The following is a 23,339-nucleotide window of genomic DNA, read 5'->3' as shown; positions in this document are numbered from 1 at the left end:
AACAGTTACGAAGTAGATTTCGCTGGAGATTTTAAATGTATTAAATGTGAATGTAAGATTAACTAGTTCTTATCATACTGTCCTTAAAAATCAGAAAACAGAACATGAAGATCTTAGTCACTGCACTGCCTTCTGTGAAACCCTGTACTGTGTACACCAGCGGTTCCCAACCTTTTCCAACTCTTGGCCCTCTTGATAATCTCAGAAATGTTTTTATAATTACATCTTTTCACCAAAAACGTTCTGTTTTTGCAAATGATTTGTCTGCCCACTTGCAATACCTTCACGGCCCGCCGATGGGCCCCGGCCCACAGGTTGGGAACCACTGGTTTAGAGGTGATAAGCTGAATTCTGCCTCATCTCAACTTCATTAAACATAGTGAACCAGTCATTGTTTGTCCACCTGTCTCCTCTTTAGGCTGGGAAATCCATCTCCAAATAAAATCATGAATGTTTGTTGATAAAGGAATTTGCCAACTGAAATTCTGAGAAAAACATTTTGGTTTTAATCGAGATGTTGGAACGTCAGTAAAACGAGCAGCTTTCTAGGAAATGTTTGTTATGATAAGATTCGTCATTAAAAACTTCCAGTTTAAACAAGTGCATTTGCAGTAAAACCAAAAGAAAAAGTTAAAACACCGTTCTGGCTGCCGTATCATGACAAATCTGGATCAGACTCACCTGAACTTCTCTGACCTGAGCTCAAACACGCTTCTCTTCCCACATCCACATAAATCCTAAAAGGAAAGGAAGATGATGATGGCGACGATGACGGATGTCGTATGTCACACACACTATTCCCGAGGCATCCGGCCGTTGCTGCTCAGACATCTTTGGCCAAGGTTGGCGCTGTGTAAGTTGACCCTGCCTCTAATCCCTGTTAACTTACTGGTATTACATTAAAGGTTATGATGATGCTTCACCACTGAAAGTTGAAACACTGATCTGATGCAAACCCAACAACCTGTCAGCTCTGATGCAACCACACAGGAAGCTGAACTTTAACACCAGCAGATCATGATCATAATCTGACTTTCAATTCTGCATTAAACTCTTCATTTTACTCTACTTTGGTTGGTTTGGTTAGAGGTCATGAATGTCAGCAGTGGGTTTTAGTTTAAGGGTTTATTTCTGGACCCAGAGGCCTGTACCCCCCCGCCCCAGCTCCTTTGCACCAGCAGCAAGTCTGTGTGGTTGTGTTCAGCAATGAAACAACTTTTTGCACGACGTGTTCTTTTCTGTGGATTCAGCATCTCTTCTCTTCTGGTGTATTACTATTTCATATGTTTGCTTTGATGCTTTATATCTTGCATCTTTCTAGGACCATAATTCAGTCCGGCTGTAACTGGACCCCCCCCCCCCCTTCCTGACCCAGATCCAGAGATCCTCAGCCATTCTCGGCATTTGCTGTCGAGGAGAAGAGGGAACAGCTGGGGTAGCGCCCGCCTCCCCACCAAAAAAAAAAAAAAAGAAATGCATGCCCGCCTGCTGGCTCTACGCTCTGTGCCCCCTTATGCCCCGCTCTGTGTGTGCACTGTGGGCAGGCAGGTTATTAATACCCCTGTGAGTAAGTCTGACAGGAAGACCCAGGTTAGCACACCCACTGATCGGTGACTGACATCCCACCCAGTGGCCCAGGACTTTTAGAGTGTCTACAACCTTCTGCTTCTGCTCTTTCAAGTCAAGAAAAAAAGATTAAAAACTACTTCCTAAAACTTCTTTTAGGAAAGCTGATGAAAGTGACACCACCTGGCTGTCAGCTGGAGCAGAGGCGACAGGTTGTGGTCAAACTGGGGCAAAGTTGACCTCTGAGGGCCCAGTGTCTCCTCTGAGGTGATGTGCTGCCACCCGGTGGACCACAGGCAGAAAGAACACATCACATGAAGGTTTGAGTTCAGTGTCGCTCATGTTTTATTGGTCCCAGTGTTGTACCGTACACACACATTCCAGTACAGATAGAAGTGACTAGAACTATATCTCTACCAGAACTTGGGGGGGGGGGGGGGGGGGGGGGGGGGTAATAAGTGGAGCATCTGTCTCATCCAGATGGCCGAGCGTCACCGCAGAGGACAATGAGAATTATCGCAGACTTTAATGTGCTGATGTACAACAGTTTAACTGAAACAAGCCGAGTTGTGTTGATGCAGTAAACATTTCATCTTCCCATCTGGCCTCCAGCAGACGGAGGATCTGGTCTTTTCTCTTAAACTTGTTCAAGTGTTTACTGGACCTAAACAACTGGGATCCTCAGACGACAGACGGAGGAGACTTCAGCTGTCCTTTGCAGAGACCCCCACTTGTCTGGTTCCTGAAGAAACACTGAGATCAGTCAAAGTGCATTTCCTAAGTGCTGAGCCGGGTCCAGAGTTCTCCTTGTTTTTCAAGGGCTGGTCACAGCTGCACAAATAAACAGCGAGCTGAGCGAAAGAGGATGCAGTTAATGGTGATCCATACGTAGTCACCTGAGTTAAGCAGAGAGAGGGGGGAGGTGGGGGCTGACAGGGAGTGAGGGACAGGAGAGGGTCCACAGTTAGGTTACAGGTGGTGGCCGTGCTAGAGGGGCTGTCAGTAGGAAGTTATTTTGCTGTGTGAGCCCTCACAGGAGGATCTCGCCTCTTCCTCTTTGTTCTACTGACTCTTCATCAGTTCAGCTCAGTGGCTTTTTCCCGCATCAGGTCTTTTATGTTGTCCGGATCTGAGCGTAGCGCATCTTAGATCTGCAGAGGCAGAGTGAGAAGACGACAGCTCATTATGAAACACAACATCAGCAAACACTAGAGAGTGTGTGTCTGTGTACACTCAGGTTATTATCCTTAACTAAAACTGATGAAATAACATAAACTAAATATGATGTAACAAAAATAAAAGTGAGCCGTAATTTTAAAAATAATTACTAACTGAAAATGTGTGTTTGTGTGTTTACAAAATGAACTAAAATAAACTGAAATTATAGAGAAATTGTCTTTAGTTTTGGTCTCGTCAGTTTATTTCATACATCAGCCTGTAAGTATTTTGGGTGGATGAGAAATCAAGCTGTGCAGATGGAGCAGTATCCAAAACATTCACTGCATTAGTGACGTCAAGTATTTGGTTGTAAACTAACTGCAGTGATGAGCTGCAGCACCTACGACGACTGCTAGGCAGGGTTAGGGTCCAGTTCATTTTGAGTTGTTTCTTCTTAATGAAATGGTTTAATGTTTTTATTATACTACTTTTTCTGACCTTTTTGAAAAAAAAACTGAGGCTAATAACTCAACTAAACTGAAATTGAGAAAAGTCAAAATGAAATAAGAATAAAAAATAAGAATTATAACCTTGGTGAGGGTACCTGGGTGTCTTTTCTGAACTGTGTCTGGCTTGTGAGGCACTCTTAAACTGCGCCTCCAGTCTGGAGTAGATTCCCCCTGCAGGCTGCAACAACAACACACACACACACAAACAATCCAACATCAGGCAGCTGTAAAAACTAGGACAGCAGGCTGACAGCTCAACATCAACATGTGATTTTTTTCACATGATGTGAAAAAATTCCTGGTCAAACTTCTGCATTTTCAGCGTTGTGATGCTACACATCATTGAACATGTATCCTCTGAAACACACACACACACACACACCTCTTTAGTGTCCTTAGATTTGCTGTGTTCCTGGTCTCCAAACCTCATCTTTGTCAGGTGGCCGATGATCTCCACCATGCGACGCTGGTCTGGTTCATGAAGACAGAAAGTAGCAAGAACAATAAAAACACAAGAAGAAGAACTTGATGTAATAATCAAAGAATAAAGTGGGAGCAGGTATAAACTCAGACTGATCTGAATGTCCTGGTGCATTAACTGATACACCTAAAATATCAAAGTATTAATAACATTCATTTCCTTTACCTTCCTCTCTCTGGGCATCCTGGTTGTAGCGCATAGAGCGAGAGCTGTCCCACTTACTCTTCTGGACGCTCACGCTACAAAACACACACACACACAGCACAGGCACCAGAGTAAACCAGGGTTCAGTCAAACAGCATGCACACATACTGACAGGCAATAGTTACAATAGCAGCAGATACAGAAAGGTGTAAGTGTGTATGAGGATGTTACATATGATGGTGTTTGCAGATGGACTCACATGAAAGGTGTGTTGTCCCTGGTCTGTGACTGAAGGGAAGAAAACCAGATTTAGAAAACAGACCAGTGCAGGTAGAGCTCTTCAAATGTGGCCCAGAGGCTCGGAGAGTCTCGTCTAACTACAGTCTCCAGCACAGTGCAAACCAGGGATGCACAGTTCAACATGGCAATGCAGCTTCACTCAGTGAATCTACTCTAAATGCAACCCCCCCTGCACAGACTGACCCCCCTTCTCTTCAACACCACATCATTATCTGTCAGTTGTCAAATGAGTTTGTTTACATCAGATATGTTGCAGGAGACGTGCAGCGATATCAACTCCTCTGGATAACAGATCAGATATAAACTAAACTTTTCCAAGAAACAGGAAATATGTTGCCATGGTTACAGTGAGCTCAACTGTGGGTTTCAACTTGAGGCCATTTCTTTTTTTTTTTTTTTCAGCCCATGTTTGTTTACATTTTAGAAAATGAAATGTACCAACTCAGCTGATTTAAGTTCCTGTTTGTTCTGCACGGCTGGACGCTCTGACAGCTATCAGTGGATCACTCACTGAGCAGCTTCTTCTTCTCTGATTTCTTATCAGATTTATGTCGGACGTCTATCTGCAGTGGTGGTATCGTGCCTGTGTTTCAAGTTTGACTCTGAATCATGACTCAGATAAGAAAAACTGACACTGATGTGAGTTTCAGATATTTCTGGTACAAAATGTAAGTTCTGGATATTGATATTTGATGACTTTTTATATTATTTTATTCATCTGATTTGGTTTGGAGATCAGTTTGATATGTGAAAAAATTTAACCAGTAATATAAGACATGAGAAGCCTCCAGCACCTTTTAGCCCCTCAAAGTTGGAGACCCCTGTTTTAAAGTGTAAAATACTGTTTATACTGTCCTGTGTTATTTGAGCAGGAGTAAATATCACAGTTAAAACAATATAATGTAAACAGAGAAGCTAAACACAAACAGTCTAAAGTGTTTCTGGTTGAATCTGCAGCAGCTAATGGAAGTTCAGGAACCATAAATAACCAGTGTACAAGATGCGTTCAGGGACATGATGTTCAACTGTTAAGCAGATGTTTTGGAGAAGTCATGCATACATTTAAGGTCAAATTCTCTGAAGCTGAATTATTTTGCTCGGATAAACTAATTATAAACAACTTCTGGTGTGAGCTCCTAATTTCATATAAAATAAAAAGTCACTATATTGTGAAAATTATATTCTATATTATATCTTTAAGACATTTCCATGACTGACACACCCTGTTACAGAACAACTGTTGCTGTGCTGCTACCTTACACTGGATTGTACCTGAAGACCAAAGCAGTGACCAAATGTTTCAGATATTTAGGTTGAATCTGAAGTGGACATGAATAAAATCACTGACTCACTTTCTCTGGTTTCTCTTTGCGTTGGAAGTTTGGAGAGGACATTTGTTTTTTCAGAGGTCTATGAGCCTTCTTGGCTTTTTTAGCAGCTGGAAAAAGAGAAAAACAAACAAAAAAAACCTCAATGAACATTTCATCAGCTTCTGATGCCACCTGCTGGTCAAAGACACAAACAGTTTTATTTTCCCGCCTTAAAAATGTAGAGCTGGAACAATGAAATGATAAAAATAGAGCAGGATGGTGGAGATGAGCTAAAAATAGAGCAACGTCTCATCACGTGTCCTCACTTCACTTTCATCATTTAAACCACGGTGGTGACTCAGTGTTGAAGCTGCACTACAGGGGTCAAAGGAACCGAAATACAATGACACATTAAATGCAAATAAACATGACATTTATTTTGAGGACAGAGGTGATTAGTCACACAGATACATCCCCTGAAGGCATCACACGTTACATGGTAAAAGTCAGTCAGAGTGATGCACCAGGTTTATGTCTACCTCTTCATCTCAGTGATTTTCTCAGTCCTCAGATGACAACATGAAAATCAGTGCAGATAAAAACTATAAGAGCTGATTATTGATTATAAGAACATAAGTAACAGTTCATCCATGAGCCACAGTTACAGTGACTGTAAATTTCTGTTGTAAGAATATTCCAGCGTCGCATCAGTAACAACTGTCATGACTTTCAATCACTGCCCACTCATGCAGTTTTTGTGACGACACACAATGAACCATAGAAACTGTAATTAAACTGTCACCACAGTACGACACTGTGGTTATAATAGTGGTGACAACGACAGTTATGAGCCTGTAATCAGAGCTCCCTACAGCATCCTCATCATGAGAATATATCCATGATTACTAATTAGTATCATAACCGATCATCTTATTTTCTTCTTCTCCATCTAACGGCTTAGATTGATAGATTTTTTTATTATGGATAAAATCTTGTGTTTGTTCAACCCACAACTGTGCAAACTGTCTCTCTGAAATGACAAGTTCACTTCTCAATTAGCTGAACAGAAAGTTAAACATATATCATTTTAGTCATAACTTAAATGATAAATCATTTAATCATTTATTATGTACTAGGGCTGCACAATTAATTCAAAATATAGTCAAGGCCAAGTGCAACATCCAAACACAGGAGTTTTTCTGATGAAGGTTAAATGTGTCACAACATTGTTGTGCATTGTCAGCACCATAAGTGTTGTGGTGCTACGGAGACGCCACAGCCAACAATTCATGTTCTCCAGAGGGAACATGCTTGTCTGGTACAAGTCTCAACAAAAATCACATCATCAGCATCTTTAAAAATTTTCTGTGAAAATGAAAAAACGTCAAACCATGACTCATGTTACAATCACAATATATCCGTCAAAATAATCACATGATTGTTTTTCCATATCGTTAGGGTTACTCCACCTTGTTTCTTGGACAGCTCCTCTTCATCCCCCACCTCGTCTTCAGTGACCTCTGACCCCGTGGTGTACTCCTCATCCTCTGACAGGAGAGCCTGCTGCCTCTGGAGAGGTCACACACATTAACACTCAGCTGCTTGATGCCCCTACGTTCGACTGATCTCACTACAGCTCTCAGTAAAAGCTACACACCTGCATGCGTCTGTAATTCTACACAACAAAGTGATCAGCTGGTTAACAGCATGATCGATACCAGAAGAGAAACAGATTCTGTGTAATGAAGGAAATGAGGGAAAAGTCCTACCAGCTGCAGACTCCAGTTTTTCAAAAGGGAAAACTGGTCAAAAAGAGAAAGTAGCTGAGGTCAGAGCCAGAAGAGAGAGAGAGACAGAGAAACACACAGGTACATGAAAAACATCAGAGAGAGAGAGAGGCAGAGAAACACACAGGTACATGAAAAACATCAGAGAGAGAGAGAGGCAGAGAAACACACAGGTACATGAAAAACATCAGAGAGAGAGAGAGAGAGAGAGAGAGCAAGAGAGAGGGAGAGAGAAATGGAGCGAGAGATAGATAGAGAGAGAGAGAGGCAGAGAAACACAGGTACAGGAAATACATCAGAGAGAGAGAGAGAGAGAGGGAGGGAGAGAGTGGGAGAGAGAGTGGGAGAGAGAGAGAGAGAGAGAAGCAGAGAAACACACAGGTACATGAAAAACATCAGAGAGAGAGAGAGGGAGAGAGATAGAGAGAGAGTGAGAGGGAGAGAGAGAGAGAAAGAGAGGGAAAGAGAGCACTTACAGTGCTGCCGTCTCCTCTCAGAGGTCCAAGTAGTGTTGGCTCCAAGAGAACATCACAGTCCTGAACCTTTTCTGCACTGGATGGACTCTCCTCAGTCCTGACACACACACACACACATTATAAGTAAACTGTATTTCCTTGCACTTCTCTCTCACACACACACACACACACTGCCAGACACACAATCATCTTCAAATCATCCTCTCACCCGTCTGCAGGCGGTGTGTTTGACAGACACACTGCGTCTCTGTGCAGCAGCAGGTCATTGAGGACTCTGGTCTGGGCCGAGGTCACCTCATCACAGTTCTCTTCATCAGGTACGCTCACTATGTGGTCTCGCATCTTACAGCCCTGAACACACACACACACACACACACACACACACACACACAACACACTTGACTGTATCAGGATTTCCTCTTCTCAGTAGAATCACAGGCAGCAGCAGAAAACTAGAAAACTAGGAACACCCAGGAGTAGTTAAGTAAAAATAAACTGAATTTGCTCCTCTTTGTGCAGACGTTTGTAACGTTTGTAGTGCAGCAGTTTAGCTCTTGTTAACCTTTGTGTAATGTGTCAGGATGAACTGTGAGCTGCACTTTTTCAGTCTCTGCAGCCACAGAGGATAACAGGGGTCAGTGGCCTTCCCAGCATGCAGTGGGTGGAGGGCATGGAGACAAAAGTACAAATGAGGGTTAAATTAAACCTTGACAGTGCAGCCATTAATTAATCCACCTGACCAACATAAAGAGACTGTGAAAACATGCATCATTTTATTTATATAAAAACTAAATATTCACAAGTTACACAGTAAGTGTGTGTGTGTGTGTGTGTGTGTGTGTGAGTCCATACCTTGGGCATACCAGTGGGATCAAAGCGGAGGACCCTCTGGTTGCAGCAGGGGTAGATTCCTGCACCGTGCAAGCCTTTCTCTGCACCCAGGCCGGGGTACAGCACACTGTCTGGGTGGTACTTGCAGTGGGTCAGCTCTGCACACACAAACACCTGCACGTGCACGCACACACACACGCACACACACACACACACACACACACACACACACACACACACACACACACACACAAGGTACCTGATAAATGCATCATGTTCATAGAATAATCTTCTCCTCGCACACAAGCATGTGCCAATCAAAACAAAAATTTTGATTGGTGATTTTTCTCTGATATGAGAATCACTATTAACTTTTTCCTCATTTGATCACTTGTGCAATACACACACACAAGTCTCATGCACACACACTGACACACACACTAACCTGCTGGCACCGGGAGCAGGTGAGGTAGTTGATGGTACCCCAGATTCTCCAGTAGACCAGGACCCAGGACTTGAGGTCCTCATACAGACCACTGATGTATTCATGCACATCCCAGCTCTTCTGTCTGCAAATGCAAACACACACATGAGCATGCACACACACACACACACACACACACACACACACACACACACACACACACGAACGTACACATACACACATGGTGTCCATGAACACAAAGAAGAAGGAAATAAAGAAGTGAAAGTTGCTGCCCAGTAAACCTTAATATTTCTCTGTGTTCTCTGAGCAGAATAAAAACAGGAACTGTGATTGTATGAATCTTGTCTTTGTTTATTCCTGTGAAGCCATAATCACAGAGTCACAATGAGCAGCTGCTGTAATACCTAGTGTGTGTATAGATGATCTCTCCACGAGCATCGATGTTGATTTTCCCTGGAACACAGGAAATCTTCCTCTCTGTGTCTTTGGTCAGCAGCTTAAGGCACAGACCACACCTGACAAATAACAACATCCAGAAAAATGAAGCTAAGAGAAAAAGTGCAGATCATATTGATGAACTCTCAAACATGAGAAACTAATAACCTGTTTGAAGGAAACTTTACTTAGAGGAACTAAGCAGCTGACTGCTCCCACTCACCTGTAGAGAGTGGAGGCGTTCCCCAGTGAGTCTTTACTCTGATAGACGGGATCGAAGAGACGCTCAATTTTCTTCTGGAACAATTTGCTTTAAAGGTGAAAGGGAATAAAGGAAGGAAAAAAATCAAACATTGTTTGATATTGAATTGTGATGCTGTCACTGATATGAAAAATATATTTCATTTGTTTAATCAGTGAATGTGTGAGGATGACTCATCATCAGAGGCCTGACTCCTCCCACAGCTGTTAAATCAGCAACCTGCTGCCACTAACACTGGGACCCTCAATCCAGGGTCAAACCGAGATAATAATTCATCCCTGGAATCTCACATCAGCCCAGACCAGTGTCCACGCATTCCCAACAGACCACATCTACAGATCTTCAATCATTTTGTTTTTTCTGTTCAGTGTTCATGGCTTCATGCTTCAAAAAAAACTTTGAATTAGCTTTAAAACTGCCGCTTGTCCTCAGTTTCAAGAGTAAATTCTACTTCTGTAATCAAGGCTAAAGGAGCAAATATTCACAGTATTTTAACAGTTTTTTTGAATGTGAAATTTTTTTGAAAACATAACAAAATGAAGCCTGTGATAATTGGTCATGAATCACGAATCATATGTGTTCATCACACCTGTGAGCGAAACCTGAAGAAGCTACAGATGACACGTTGTTCGCTCTTAGACACAGTCACAGAAATGTTTTTTAATTTAATTTTTTAATTTTGATTTAAGATGCTCCTGATTGTTACACTCTGATGATTTCAGTCCAGTTTCCTGAAGAAGTGAAAACTCATTAACTTCATTATTATTTCCATGCGTTTGCATCTCCTGCCTTTCTGTTGGCATCTCACCTCTTGAACTTGTCTTTTTTGTCCCTGATGTCGTCGGCCTCATTGTGGTTGAAGAGCTCAGCGATGCGCGTTGCCAGGTTGCTGTTGATGCAGTTCATGTTGCAGGGTGTAGCCACGATGGCACTCATGTGTTTGTGGCAGTACTGGATACACTCCTCCACCTGAACATGGACAGACGTACAGCTTTTATAAGAGCCTTTCACGAGGACTGTAACGTTCATTTCTATGAGCCTATCTTCACAAACACTGATCAAACACCACTGCTACGATGTTAGCTCCTCTTACAGAGCCTGAATAAATACAGCTGTGATGAGGTCAGTTATGAAAACTATATAATTCCTGGATCCTCACTCTTAACATCCATGCAACATCAACTTAACAAAGCTCTATCTATGGGCCTCTTGTTTTCCCTGAATGAGGAGAAGTTATCAGCTGCAAAACAGAAAATGAGTTGTAAATGTAAATATAAGAGAAAACTTACAAGAACATTTCCACCAGTCAATTTCAGCCCTCTAAACAGCAATGTAAGTTCTCCAAGTTACATCTGAAAAACAAGGGGCCCGTAGGTCATCACCACACCTAGCATCACACGTCACAACACTTACTAACGTATCCATCTTCAAGAACTCGGAGGAGATCAGGATTGAGATCACATTGCTGGGCTCTGTAACCGACAAACACCACATGACCAACCAAGCAAACCCCACAACCAACAAACAACACAGAACACGCAGCCCGTGACCCACCAAACACACACCACGTTTAGTGACCAATAAATTGAGCACCGTCCACTGATTTACACTAACAGGTGCTCAGGCATTCCCATGTGGAATAATGTTGTAACTGTTATTGTTTTACAGGGATTTTACCGAGCCGGGGTTTGTCCTTGTTTCCCTCTCCCGCAGAGTTCCTCCTGACGTAGTTCATGAGCCAGTCGAAGATCTGCACGTCACAGTGGACTGAGATGTCCACCTCCTCCCATCTCTGGGCGTCCACAGACAAATACTCAGCAAAGTAACGCATCTCTTTGACTAGAAGATCTCTGGGACAAGTGAAGTCCTGCTTCAGGTTCTTGGTCTCATCACACACGTGGATGACCATGTTGGGACTGTAAGAGAAAGTTTAGATCCATTATTTGCTAAAATATACCAGGAGGAAAAATTTTTCCACTGAAGAAAATATATCAGACTTTTTACAGCACGTCTGCAGGAGGTGAGTGTCACGTCATGTGTGAGCAATCCACACTTTTATTCATGTGAGCTGGCTTCACTGCTATGGGAAACAGCACCTTGTAAAGACTGAGGATGAGTCTCTACAACTTACTCTCGTGGCTTCTGAGGTCTGTCGTTCTCCTCCACTGAGACTCTTTTCTCTTTCTTCTCCACAGCGCTAACCCTTCCTGAGAGCGTTGATTTAGAGCCTCCTGACACCAGCCGAAAAAAACATAAATATAATCTGAACCCAGTTATAAAAAAAGAGCAACCTTCAATACCACAGCTGCACTGACACAGATTTTAACAAAGTATTGTGCTGCTCTAAAATATTCGATAGTCAGTAATCTGTGTTTTCTACTGAGAATATTTCAGGTAAAAACGCGATCTCAGTCTGAGCTAAAAATAAACCATATTAACTCAGTTAAGCTTAAATGATTCGTGAGAGGAAGCCAAGCTGTAAAAGCAGCAAATAATATAACAATGTCAAGAAAAGAAGGTAAACAAAGTTTACTAACCTGTAAGTTTGCTGGTGCTCTGATTGTTTGCTGTCTCCCCCATCTCTCCGGTGTCCATCAGCGTGGACAGGCCGTCTGAAGGGGAGGTATGTCCCTCTGTCAGGGCATTACACTGGTTGTCCACATGAGGAAAACCCCCACTGTTCTTCAGCTCCTCGTATCGACGGGCACACTGCATGATCACATCAGTGCCATGATATTATTTCTTATCAACAACACAGGCCTAATGGTCCTAAATCATGCAATGACTGGTGGATGGGACTGGATAGATGGAAGGGTGGATGGGTGGAAGCGTTCGTAGTTACCCAACATTCCAGTTACCTCCTTGGGAGTGAATCCTGGAACCAGCTTGGCTACATTGTCCCAGTTTATGGGCTGGGGTACTCCCCAGAGAGAGCCCAGCACCATGTCCAGAACTAGGACATTGTTGTCATAAGGAAAGTTGTTGTTGTCTGAGCAGAAGCGGCTCATCTCTACAGAGGCAGACAGATAAGAAACAAATGGCAGTAAGTCAGCAATGAATGCCTCTGTCTGCCTGATCCACATATCCAAATTAGAGCTGAAATTACTGATTAATCAAAAATTAATTGGTAACTATCTTGATAATAATTTAAGTCACTTTTCATGCATGAATGCTACAGTAACAATGAATGCTTTTGGTTTTTGGTCTGTTGGTTGGGCAAAACAAAGCAATTACGGAAACTGGAGACTTTCTTCTCCATTTTCTATCATTTTATGGCCCTGACGACAAATTCAGAACATAATCAAGATATAATCAATGATGCAAATAATAGTTATAATAAATAATAGTTTAGCTCTAATCCAAATTATTCATGATTTTACTTTCATACCTCCCCTACCTCAAGTTAAATGTGGTATGTCAGCACTAAATCATACACAAAATACTGAAATATCATTTATGAGATATCAATATGTCAATACTGGTTCATGAGCAGCAACTTGAGCCAGCTTCAATAAAGTTTAGTCATATTTCTACACTAACTTTAACCTTGAAATGTTCAATTCACACAATTTACTTATACATAACAGTAACTACTCTCGAATTCATCTAGCAGCCAAAGATGAGGCAGAGCATTTGTGCATTTTTACCAATGACTGTAGACAGTCACTGAGGTTTACATACAGCTGCTGATTCAGGTGTATATCAATTCATCTGTAGTGTCAGTGGAGTAGTGATGCTACCGCAGGCCGAGTCCCTCTGTCCTCCTCCTGCTCCGTCAACATCAGATGCTTTTAGGTCAAATTAACTCAGCCGGTTCGCTCCACACAATTCAAACAGCAAAAAGGAGAAAATATTGTTGACATACTTATCTGGTGTCTGAGATTTCTCTCCCCGTCGTGTCGTACAGAAATGAAAGCTGGTGCTTGTTTTATGTCATTGTGGATGGATGATGCTGTTGATGCGGTCTTCTCCTACCGGCTAACTGCATCCTCTGCTACCGCTAGCTAACTTTGCTGGACAGGATCTGCTGCCTTCAGGTACTTCTCGTAAACACCTGTTCACCAGCCCACAAAAAGCGTCACGACCGCCAGTGATGCAATCAGTCGCATGGTATTGCTTAGTTGTTGTTTTGTGGTGTTTTATAATCTAAGTTATGCATGTTACTTGCTATGTTTTGATGTCGGGATAAATTGTATACTCCTCATTAACAATGTGCTCGCTTTTGTCTGAGTGGACAACTCTTGCGGAAGCCTATGGCACAGGCCTTATGATCAAAGTGGCTACGCGATCAATTCTGTAAGATATTTAGGAATAGGTGGCTCCAGACTCATGTATGTTTTATTAACTACTATTTACTAGGTAAGGAATAAACCTTAAAGCTCGATTCCATCCATAACACCAGTAATTCCGATAGTCTTTCAAGGCAGCATTAGCTTCACTCAGCTAGCTCATCAGCTAGCTAAGAAAGTACGTACTAATACTTAGGTCTTTGTACATTTTAAACCCAGTAGCACGGGGAAGGTGTTAGCGACAGGCTGCACTTGCAAAATACAAACTCGGTGGTCAGATCCTAAGATAATTTAGACGAATAAACGTTTTCTGAATGGTTCCGTCGAGATCTACAGCAGTGACTCGTCCCCATTGTCGCAGTGCAGCAGGATAGGCGTTCTGTTGCTAAGAGACAAGGGTCGTAAATCCAATGTTTCTGCCATAAATCCTAAGACTTTTAAGAAAACTTAATTTGTTATTATTCTTCTTATTATTATCATCATCATTATTTATTAAATGTGTGTTTGTGTGTGTGAGAGATAATAATATTACACAACAGACAAAATGATTTTGAAAAATATTTATTTTCAAAATAATTATAATAAATATTTACAAAATTATTTCCTGTCAACAGTTGAAAATGTGCAAAATTAGCCCCTTCTCATTTAGAATGAATCCACTCCCATTTGCTTCACAAGGACAGCACAGAGGACCAAGCAGCCTACAAATGAGGGCCAAGACCAAACAAGGTTACATTATTACAGCCTCAAACAAAAACACATTGGTTTTGTTCTTAAACTGTCATACAGGTGATATATCAGCACTAAAGAATGTCAAGATAACCTCCTAATATGAAACACACTGCCTCTAAACAGAACAGTACAACCATTTTTAACCAATAATCTTATCAAAGGTCCAGATTGTGTTAGATGATTTGAATCGTTAAATGAGTCTAAGAACTACTTTGAGCAATTCTTGATGAGGTCTATGGTGTTTCTCCAAATATCTATTGTCAGCAGATTATTTGTCAAGCGTCAGAGTTACAAACATTACAAACAAGTACTGACTGAGCTAACCAATGTTATGAGCACACGCAGATCTGCATGCAGAGATATGTACACATGCACAAACATCACAGGTCAGTCTTCTCAGGGATGTTTAGCACTGTGCTGGAGGGCACACTGGAGTTGGATGCTCCCAGACTGAAGGAAGCTGGTGTTTCTCTGTACAATGACTCTAACAGCTCCTCTGATGAAGCTGAGGTGGAGGCTGAGCCGAGGCCGGGGGTAAAGCCTTGGGCAGGATTCGGTTGTGGGTGTGCAGCCAAGGCTGTCTGGGAGGCCTGCGTGTTCCCTTGCTGGACCTGAGAAAGATTCTCCATCTCTGCGTGCTTACGGCCTCTCCTCTTACCAAGGACCTTGACATAGTTGGCTGGGACAAGCCCTGTGGTCTGACCGTCCACACTGGCCAGTAGCCAGCCGCGCACCCTGGGCTGTTGCTCTACACAGAGGAGAGAATAAAAAGTCTGAGCTCATCAACATGGAGGAATTTTTGGTCACTCTAAGTTAATCAGAGGGACTCATAACTTTCTGTTTGCAAAAACACAACCCTACTGTTGCGTGGCATGCCTTCCTCCTTTATTACTGACAGATTAATGATGCAAATTTCACTCAGAAGACTAAATTTAAAAGGCTGTTTGACTGAAATCTTTGTAATATACACATTGTTCTTACAATACCACATGGACATGTGTAACGTTACACCTCAACCTGATACAATGCAATAATAAATTTAAGGAAATAATCTCCACCTATGAAAACAATATTACTTTCAAAATCGCACCAAACACAAAACATGATAAGTAAATACTTATTTTTGATATACACAACACAGATAAAACATTTTTAATTATCTGTCAAATATCGATAAGATTTTTTTAATTCACTAATTGAAATAAGTCTCAAACCTGACTGACTTTACAAAAGTTGTCTATATAATTGTGTAATTATTAAGTCTTTTAAAGATAGCGTGTGCTTTAAGTGTTATCTATTGTAAAACAGTAGCAAGTAATCTACCAAAATATCCCAGACCAGGAGTAGGTGAAATCCTCAAATGTGGTATTGATAGGTGCATTTTGTGAATTTTGTGAAAATCAGCTGATAAACTGTTTATGGATGAAAAAACCAGATGAGAGACCAAATCAAGAAACATCATTACATCGATGTAAAAATCCAATATTGCCATAATGTGCGTTCACAGATTTGCAACATCAAACATAAAGGCCTAGTGCAGAAATATTAAACCATTTCTCTACAAGGGAAACCTGAAGTCTGAAAATAATGGCCGACGGTCATTAAAGAGCTCTCACCTTTAGGGGCGAGATTGAGCATGTCTCCCGCCCGCAAAGAAATCTCCTCCTCAGATGCAGCTGAGAAGTTGTACTCGGCTCTGGCCACTACGTGGTCATCCTCTCCACTGGCCCAGTTAGTGGCTAAATAAAGAAACACAAAACATCTTCACTCATTATGATTGGGGCTAAAAGACTGGCTACATACAGTACACCAATACCATGACAATCCCTGCCTCCTCTGGTATCAAATATAAGAAAACATTCCCCAGTATTTGCTGCCTTTCTTTTACTTCCCAGTGATCAGTGAAAGTTGTGTAACTGAAACTGTCTCAAGAAGTGATTCTCAACTGTCTCCACTGAACCACAAGATGGTGCAAGTAACTGATAAGGCCAGCAGTGATACGATTGGCTGGAAAAACACCTGCAATGGGTCAGAATAAGAGGTGCTGATCTAAAGTACAAATAAAGCCCCAAAAAAGAGGAGACCACTCTTGAACTTAAAATGTTTCAAATATAAAAATGCGGAAATTCTCTATCTCGTCTGCAAGTAGAAATATACTTGAATATACTCTAACTCTCACCGTTTTCTTCAGAGCGAGGGCTGGAGCTTAGCAGTTTCCAGATGAGGTATGGTCCACCCAGGACTACAGCAAAAAACAGAAAGATTGGCCAGGATTTGACAGTCTGATCCTCCATCCCTGGTCCATATCCTCCAGATGCAGTGGTAGCTAAGGCATCAGTAGCACTGTCTGCCCATAAGTCCTCAACTTCAGCATCTGACCTCCGCCCCAGCAGCCTCTGTAACCGTCGGTATAAGTAACGCAAGGTGCGTACCAGAGCAAAGGCTGATAAGACTCGGGTGAGATGTGCACGCAGCCGAGTTAGGTGGTTGGCAACGTCCAGCACCGCACGAAAACTGTTATACACAGCAGAGAAGGTGGCATCCAGCATCATGCTGACTGAGGCAAAGGCCTGGACGATGCTCTCAATGGACTGGAAGGCACCGCGGCTGCTCTCCTCTGCCTGCTGCACAAACCTGCTGGGGGCAACGTCTTCTGTGTGGGAGAGGCGACTGTACCCTCCCAGGCCATAGCCACCACCATAGCTGTAAGGGCTGTAGCCACCATAGATAGAGCTCCCATAGGGGCTGTAGGAAGAAGTGAAAGAGCTGTAGGATGGACGGTAGGACTGTTGGACGGGACGAGGAGGCACTGGGGGCACCATCCTGGTAAGGACAGGAGGGCCAGCAGAAGTGGAGGGTCCTGCAGCTGGTACAAAATCTGCAGATCTATTTGATGAAAAGGCCAAGATAAGACAAATGATTAATATTATTACCTTACGTATATATTAGCATGAGGTACTTATGTATTTTTGTTCTTATAGGAGGTCAATGAAGAGATTTCTATAAGCAAAGGCCCTTTAAATGAAAAAGTTTAAATAAAACTACAGCAGGCATTAGGTTAATGATATTGAAAACAAACCTCTGGTTTAACAGAACAACCTTACACACTGACAATAAGATTCTTCAAACCTGGTTAAAACGGTCCCGGCATGAAACTCATTACAACTGCACACAACCTGGTGCCTCATGATTAACATAACCGGTACAGACTATGGGAATAACAATAGAATTAGACAGTTTTATTTATTTTGAACATTGTATGGAAAGACAATTAACTAGAAGGGCACTCAGAGAGTCCAGTGTCAAACAACATACACCAGACTTCAGAGAAAAAAACATTATATTTATAGTAAATAATCCGAATCTGAAAGCAATGTGATGAGTTCTTCCTTGGAACATGACCCATCCCTCCACCAAGCTCGGTGCAATACTTTTGACGTAACCCATCTGACAAATCAACAGACACGGGTGAAAACATAACCTCCTTGATGGAGGTAACAATTATTACTAGATTTGTTTCATGCACTATGTGGTGTTTGCATTCATAAATAGAAAAGGTAAGAAAGAGGCGGAGGAATAATATGTGGAGTCTGGCAAGAAACACTGTTACATGCACCAGAAAAGGCACATGACAGGGCCTTATTGGGCCTAGCTCAGAGGTTAGCTCCTAGCATAGACGTCTCGTTGCTAGATGAAACTAACAGACAAACGGGAATACGACTGGTAAATTATCCGTTTGCATAGCTGGTTGACTGGACTTAAATAATAACTCGCGATTCCTGTCATACTGCCGCCGTGTTCAGTTTTTGGTTTCTCATGCAACAACTTTAGTGATAGCTAGCTAGCGAGCAACAACAGCGGGCCAGCTGTAGCTAGTAAACACAAGCGAATCTCAGGTTAGCGAGTTAGCTAACTTGGCTAAAGTGCGTTTACCTGTAATTTACAGGTGCAACCATTGCCCCTGGAATGCGTCTTTCCCATGGCTTTGGTGGAGGTTGTGAATCCATAGCGAAATATATGTCCACAGAAATACTGCGAAACCTGTCCCCACTGACTGTTTCTCCTGTTGCCTTCCCGTGCTCCTCGTAATTTCTGCCTTCCGATATCAGCCCATGGGTACTTGGGTGGATTATCCCTAAAGGGACTATATGTGATAATAAACAACATTGGATTTATTGATATTGATATTGTACATATCATTTTGTAAGTTAGATGGTGGCACGGCATCCGCAATATTTATGCCTATTAGACATTATGGAATTTCCAGGGAAGGGAGGAAGTTTTAAGGAATTTCCCCCACGGTTCCTGAAGGCACCGACAATGAATGGCGGAAGTATTGTGGTCTGACGTGAATAACTGACAGAGGTTGTGTTGTTACTGTCACTGGATTTTATCAACCTAAAACTAAAGTAGCAGTCGCTGTAATTTATTCTTTTTATATTTTGAAACTGGTTATTCTTCCTCCCAAATCCAATAACAACCCTGTATATTTTCCACGCTCGATTAGTAAAACAAAATGCACTTTCCGCCTCTATCCAGCAGAGGGCAATGTAAGTTATCAGAAAAGATAACCCTACACATCCACAGCCCACAATAATAGAAATAAAAGGGAATTTCCCTCCCCTGTAATACACTGTGGTTAAACAAAGATCTCAGATTTTCATTAGTATCTCGCTAACTAATGTCCATTAATGTCACATTGACAACAGTGATTTCAAATCCAAATACTGATTTGGCTATAGGGAGACACCAACATTACCCTGACCCATACACAAATTACATATAAATGTACATGTACATATACATTAAAAACATAAATGTAAACTATTAAAACATTGGAACCATTTCATATATTAACATATATGTCTAGTCCATACAAATATGTATGTTTATGTATGTATTCTTATATTGTTGACATATGTTACATAAATATATATCCATCCCATACCCCGTCTATGAATATATGTTGATATTATATACAGTATGGTCCAAAAGTCTGAGACCACTTTCCCAGAATGGCAATAAAGACATGTTTAAAATTGATGAGAAATTAATTTAAAAAAACATATATAAGCATATAGAATTTTTACATGTATGTTTTTTAATAAACATATTGTATATAAATTGAATGTACACAGTTAACATTTATAACACAAAACAGTAATAACACAAAACAATTCATCATATAGATATTTTAATATATGTACGTATACAAATTGTACTATGGGTATTTCATGCATGTTGTAAAGTTATATCTTTATATATCCAGAGGATGTATATATGTTATATTCATATATCCCCTTATAGGTGATATATTTGGCAACATCACTCTTGATATATATATGATATATATGTGACATATATGTCATATATTAGATTTCTGTATGGGGATGTTTGGAAATTTCTCATATAACTGCCCAGCCTGCACTAAGAAGTTCAGACATGAAATGTAAGCTGAATAACAAGTAAACAAACAGACAAGTAAATATTATACACAAAGTCTGCTTTATTCACACTGATGACCCTTCATGAGAACATAGCGTTGCACAATTCATATGATTTCCTCTTTTAACACTTTAGTCTAGGTGCTAAGATCTGCAGACAGATACTTCTACTTCTTCTGAAAATCCATTCTAAGAAAGACGTTGCATTTAATTTACACCTATCTGAAATAGTTCAGTCATTTCACATAAACCATAGGCAGTAGCTCAAGTCTTGCTTGATAAGCAGAATGCTTGCAGGCCTAAATCTAAAAAACAGTCTGTAGTGACATTATCTTGTCACATTGAGCACTATCAGTTTCCTACATCAGTCTCCTTTTACTGCTGATATAGCAGCTCTGAGATTCGACTTACAATGACATGCGTGTATTTTGTTTGAGGATGGATTCCCCTTTGAGCTCTCGCTAGCTCTCAGAATCAAGTCAAGTGTTGTTCAGTTAACCCTGTAGTAAAGTTTGTGAGGGGGCGACTTGTGACTGTGCTGCATGAGCGCAAACACAAAGTGCAAGGGTGTATTGTGTGGTTTTAAGAGGGAGCCCTGTGATGTCAAGTGTTGTGTGTGGGGGAGTGTCACGATATATTCTCTAGGGGTATGACAACAGTAGATACCTATGTGATGCTGCAATGTGGGTGTGTGTGCGTGTGTGTGAGGTTGCTGTTTGTGACATGATGGAGTCAGAATCCCGGGTGAAAGGTGGGAATCCAAAGTGTTGACCTTGATTGTCGCTGTGCGTGGGAAGATACTTGAGCTGATGATGGCCCTGGTATTTGGGGTTTGTGCTATGCATCTGTGACCTTTCGCACTGTGATGATATAGGAGGGTCAAAGACAATAAAGGATCATTACATTTTGGTAAAACTGTAAAAATGAGCAGTAGAAATACATTACATGGTCAAAAGTATGAGGACATCCATATATGATTGTTGGTTGTAAATATTCTGCAGCCTCTACTCTTCTGGGAAGTTTCTCCACTAGATGTTGGAACCTGGCTGCAGGGATTTACTTTCATTCAGACACAAGAGCATTTGCAAGTGATAAAGTCTGCTTTGTGTGCAGTGTTCTAGTTCCTCCCAGAGGTGTTGCATTGAGCTGAGGTCAGGTCTCTGTGCAGGCCAGTCAAATTCTTCTAAACCTAGCTGGAAGAAACACTTCATTGACCTGGCAATGTTCATGAGAATAGCCTTCTCTAAACTGTTGTCACAAGCTGGAAGACCACTGCTGTCTAAAAGCTTCCCACTTGGGTGTTGAGCACCCTCAGGGGATCATGGAATTAACTTAAGAGGTCGAAACATCATTAACAATTTTGAAACCAGACGAAAAGACATGGAAGACAAAACTGTGTTTATTTTTTCAGACTTTGCTACGACTTCATGCCTGTAAAAACTATTAAAATGAAATCTGAGGAAGGAACATTACCCTTTGCTTGAACTGCTCACATTCAGCCAGGAAACAGGTTAGCATAGCTTAGCATAAAGAAAGGGAGAGCAGCTAGCTTCGCTCTGCTCTCACCAGCACTTCTGAAGCTCAGTAATTAACACATTATATTGTGTTTGTTTAATCTGCACAAAAACTGAAGTGGTGTCAATCTTCTACTACAACTACTCCTTTTACAGAAACTAAGGGACCTAAATCACATACACCATTATGGTGTATGTTACTAATTTAAATTAAGACAAAGTCATGCATGGAAATCGAATAATTCAGCAGTATAAGGTCCTCAGGCGCAGTGCGTCAAAGTTTGGTAATTCTGAGAAAAACAACTGATCTCCTCTGGATGGCGGGAAATCACCAAAATAAAGATGCAGCAAAAGAAACAAATCTGTAGTCCAACTGGGTACTATTGCACCATTGCAGTATTCTCTCTAGGAGCTGGTCTATTATTACCAACACATTTCACAAAGATTGAAAAAAAAGAAATTTGCTGGGGCAGCCACAAACTTACCCTGTCTGTCCGTGTGTTTACACAGACACAATAGATGGCAATCATAAAAGACAGTTTGACACCAAAAGAATCCCTAAGCTTCCCCTGATACCTTATATCTGTCAAATCTCTTTCTGTTCCTGAATACAGATTTAGCAAAGTGGTCCAGCCAGACCAATGACTTCACTCGAACACAGCATTCCTTCTCTCGTTCTGAAATTCCAGTGTTTGTAACTGGTTATGTGGTGTATTTTTGCTGGGCAGCACGCTGGATTGGCCTGAAAGTGATGTGTGTACTTTTCACAAGCACTGGTTCCCCCTTGCTCTGTGTGTGTGTGTGTGTGTGTGTGTGTGTGTGTGTGTGTGTGTGTGTGTGTGTGTGTATGTGTGTTCTGTGCTGCGTACGCGAGCACTGCACAAAATATAAATGGCGGAGGGGAAGATGGAGGTTTATAGAAAAGTGGAACTGTCAAGAGAAAATATCGGTGGAACATACAGAGCTTCACTGAAGTGAGATGTTGACATGGTTGTGTGGCTGCTTGTCAAAAAAGGAAATACAGTCCGTGTCTGCAGCGTCAAATCAGACAACACTGTAGTGTCTGCTGTAATGGAGTCAAGGGCAATATTATCCAGTCCTGTCTTCTGAGATGTAAGTGTAAAAAGGCAGAGTGCAGAAACTACAGAAACTGAAGATGAAAACGGGTTTCAAGGCCACTAGAGTATCAAACAGTTGTAAAACCTTAAGGTCTCATATTGTGTGAGATTGAGATTTCCATGTCTCTTTGATAATACAGCAGGTCTAGGTTGCACATTACTACTGTGAAAGTATCAAAGCCACAGTCCACAGAGAAATGTTTTTACCTGAAATCTGCTATATTTTTATTGGATCACTCAGAAAACAGTCAGCCAATCAGAAGAGAGGCTCAGATCCTCTCTTCTGATTGGCTCACTGATCTGTTGTTTCTAGAGCTCCAGAGAGAAGCCTGAGAGAGGAGATGTGAAACTACACTGAGATAGTTTTAGGTTCTTAAAACCACAAATATATCTTCTTGTGGATATCAACACTTATAACAAACAAATATAACACCAGAAAAGTGCTACATATGGGACCTTTAACTTTATACCATCCAAATCAGATAATTTCTCCATGTTTAAAGAGCCTTTATGCTGGGCTAATTACCTTTTAGCATGA

The 23,339-nt window shown here is 41.4% G+C and overlaps 2 protein-coding genes across 11 annotated transcripts; both read right to left on the bottom strand.

Annotated features, from left to right (window-relative positions):
- Window positions 1–1,893: 1,893 nt before the first annotated feature.
- Window positions 1,894–14,361, bottom strand: sanbr (SANT and BTB domain regulator of CSR). 9 transcript variants are annotated; one of them, XR_011691464.1, is made up of 23 exons: window positions 13,570–14,361; window positions 12,563–12,714; window positions 12,242–12,413; window positions 11,836–11,935; window positions 11,382–11,620; window positions 11,118–11,176; window positions 10,513–10,673; window positions 9,666–9,752; window positions 9,412–9,522; window positions 9,008–9,131; window positions 8,584–8,736; window positions 8,294–8,374; window positions 7,940–8,082; window positions 7,732–7,828; window positions 7,238–7,270; window positions 6,938–7,037; window positions 5,511–5,596; window positions 4,118–4,146; window positions 3,880–3,953; window positions 3,616–3,704; window positions 3,315–3,411; window positions 2,601–2,717; window positions 1,894–2,495 (listed from the first exon to the last, which is right to left on the bottom strand). XR_011691464.1 is itself a non-coding variant. In XM_071481417.1 (23 exons), the coding sequence occupies exons 3-23, from the start codon at window positions 12,710–12,712 to the stop codon at window positions 2,653–2,655; spliced, it is 2,250 nt and encodes a 749-aa protein (XP_071337518.1). In that variant the 5' UTR covers window positions 12,713–12,714; window positions 13,386–13,471; window positions 13,570–14,361; the 3' UTR covers window positions 1,894–2,652. The 9 variants fall into 9 exon arrangements, 7 of the variants coding, with proteins under 7 accessions (XP_071337518.1, XP_071337517.1, XP_071337515.1 ...); XR_011691465.1 differs by having other exon boundaries at window positions 3,329–3,411; XM_071481417.1 differs by adding an exon at window positions 13,386–13,471 and having other exon boundaries at window positions 1,894–2,717.
- A 177-nt stretch (window positions 14,362–14,538) lies between these two features.
- pex13 (peroxisomal biogenesis factor 13) lies at window positions 14,539–18,826 on the bottom strand. Of its 2 annotated transcripts, XM_071481422.1 has the most exons (5): window positions 18,659–18,795; window positions 17,855–17,934; window positions 16,905–17,611; window positions 16,342–16,464; window positions 14,539–15,473 (listed from the first exon to the last, which is right to left on the bottom strand). In XM_071481422.1, the coding sequence occupies exons 1-5, from the start codon at window positions 18,704–18,706 to the stop codon at window positions 15,106–15,108; spliced, it is 1,326 nt and encodes a 441-aa protein (XP_071337523.1). In that variant the 5' UTR covers window positions 18,707–18,795; the 3' UTR covers window positions 14,539–15,105. The 2 variants fall into 2 exon arrangements, with proteins under 2 accessions (XP_071337523.1, XP_071337524.1); XM_071481423.1 differs by lacking the exon at window positions 17,855–17,934 and having other exon boundaries at window positions 18,659–18,826.
- Between the last annotated feature and the right edge of the window lie 4,513 nt (window positions 18,827–23,339).

The sequence above is a fragment of the Trachinotus anak genome, unplaced genomic scaffold, assembly GCF_046630095.1.
Source record: "Trachinotus anak isolate AG129_WGS33_773 ecotype Australia unplaced genomic scaffold, CSIRO_AGI_Tana_v1 ptg000007l, whole genome shotgun sequence".
Lineage (NCBI taxonomy): Eukaryota > Metazoa > Chordata > Actinopteri > Carangiformes > Carangidae > Trachinotus > Trachinotus anak.
This window is presented reverse-complemented; position numbering and strand designations above follow the sequence as displayed.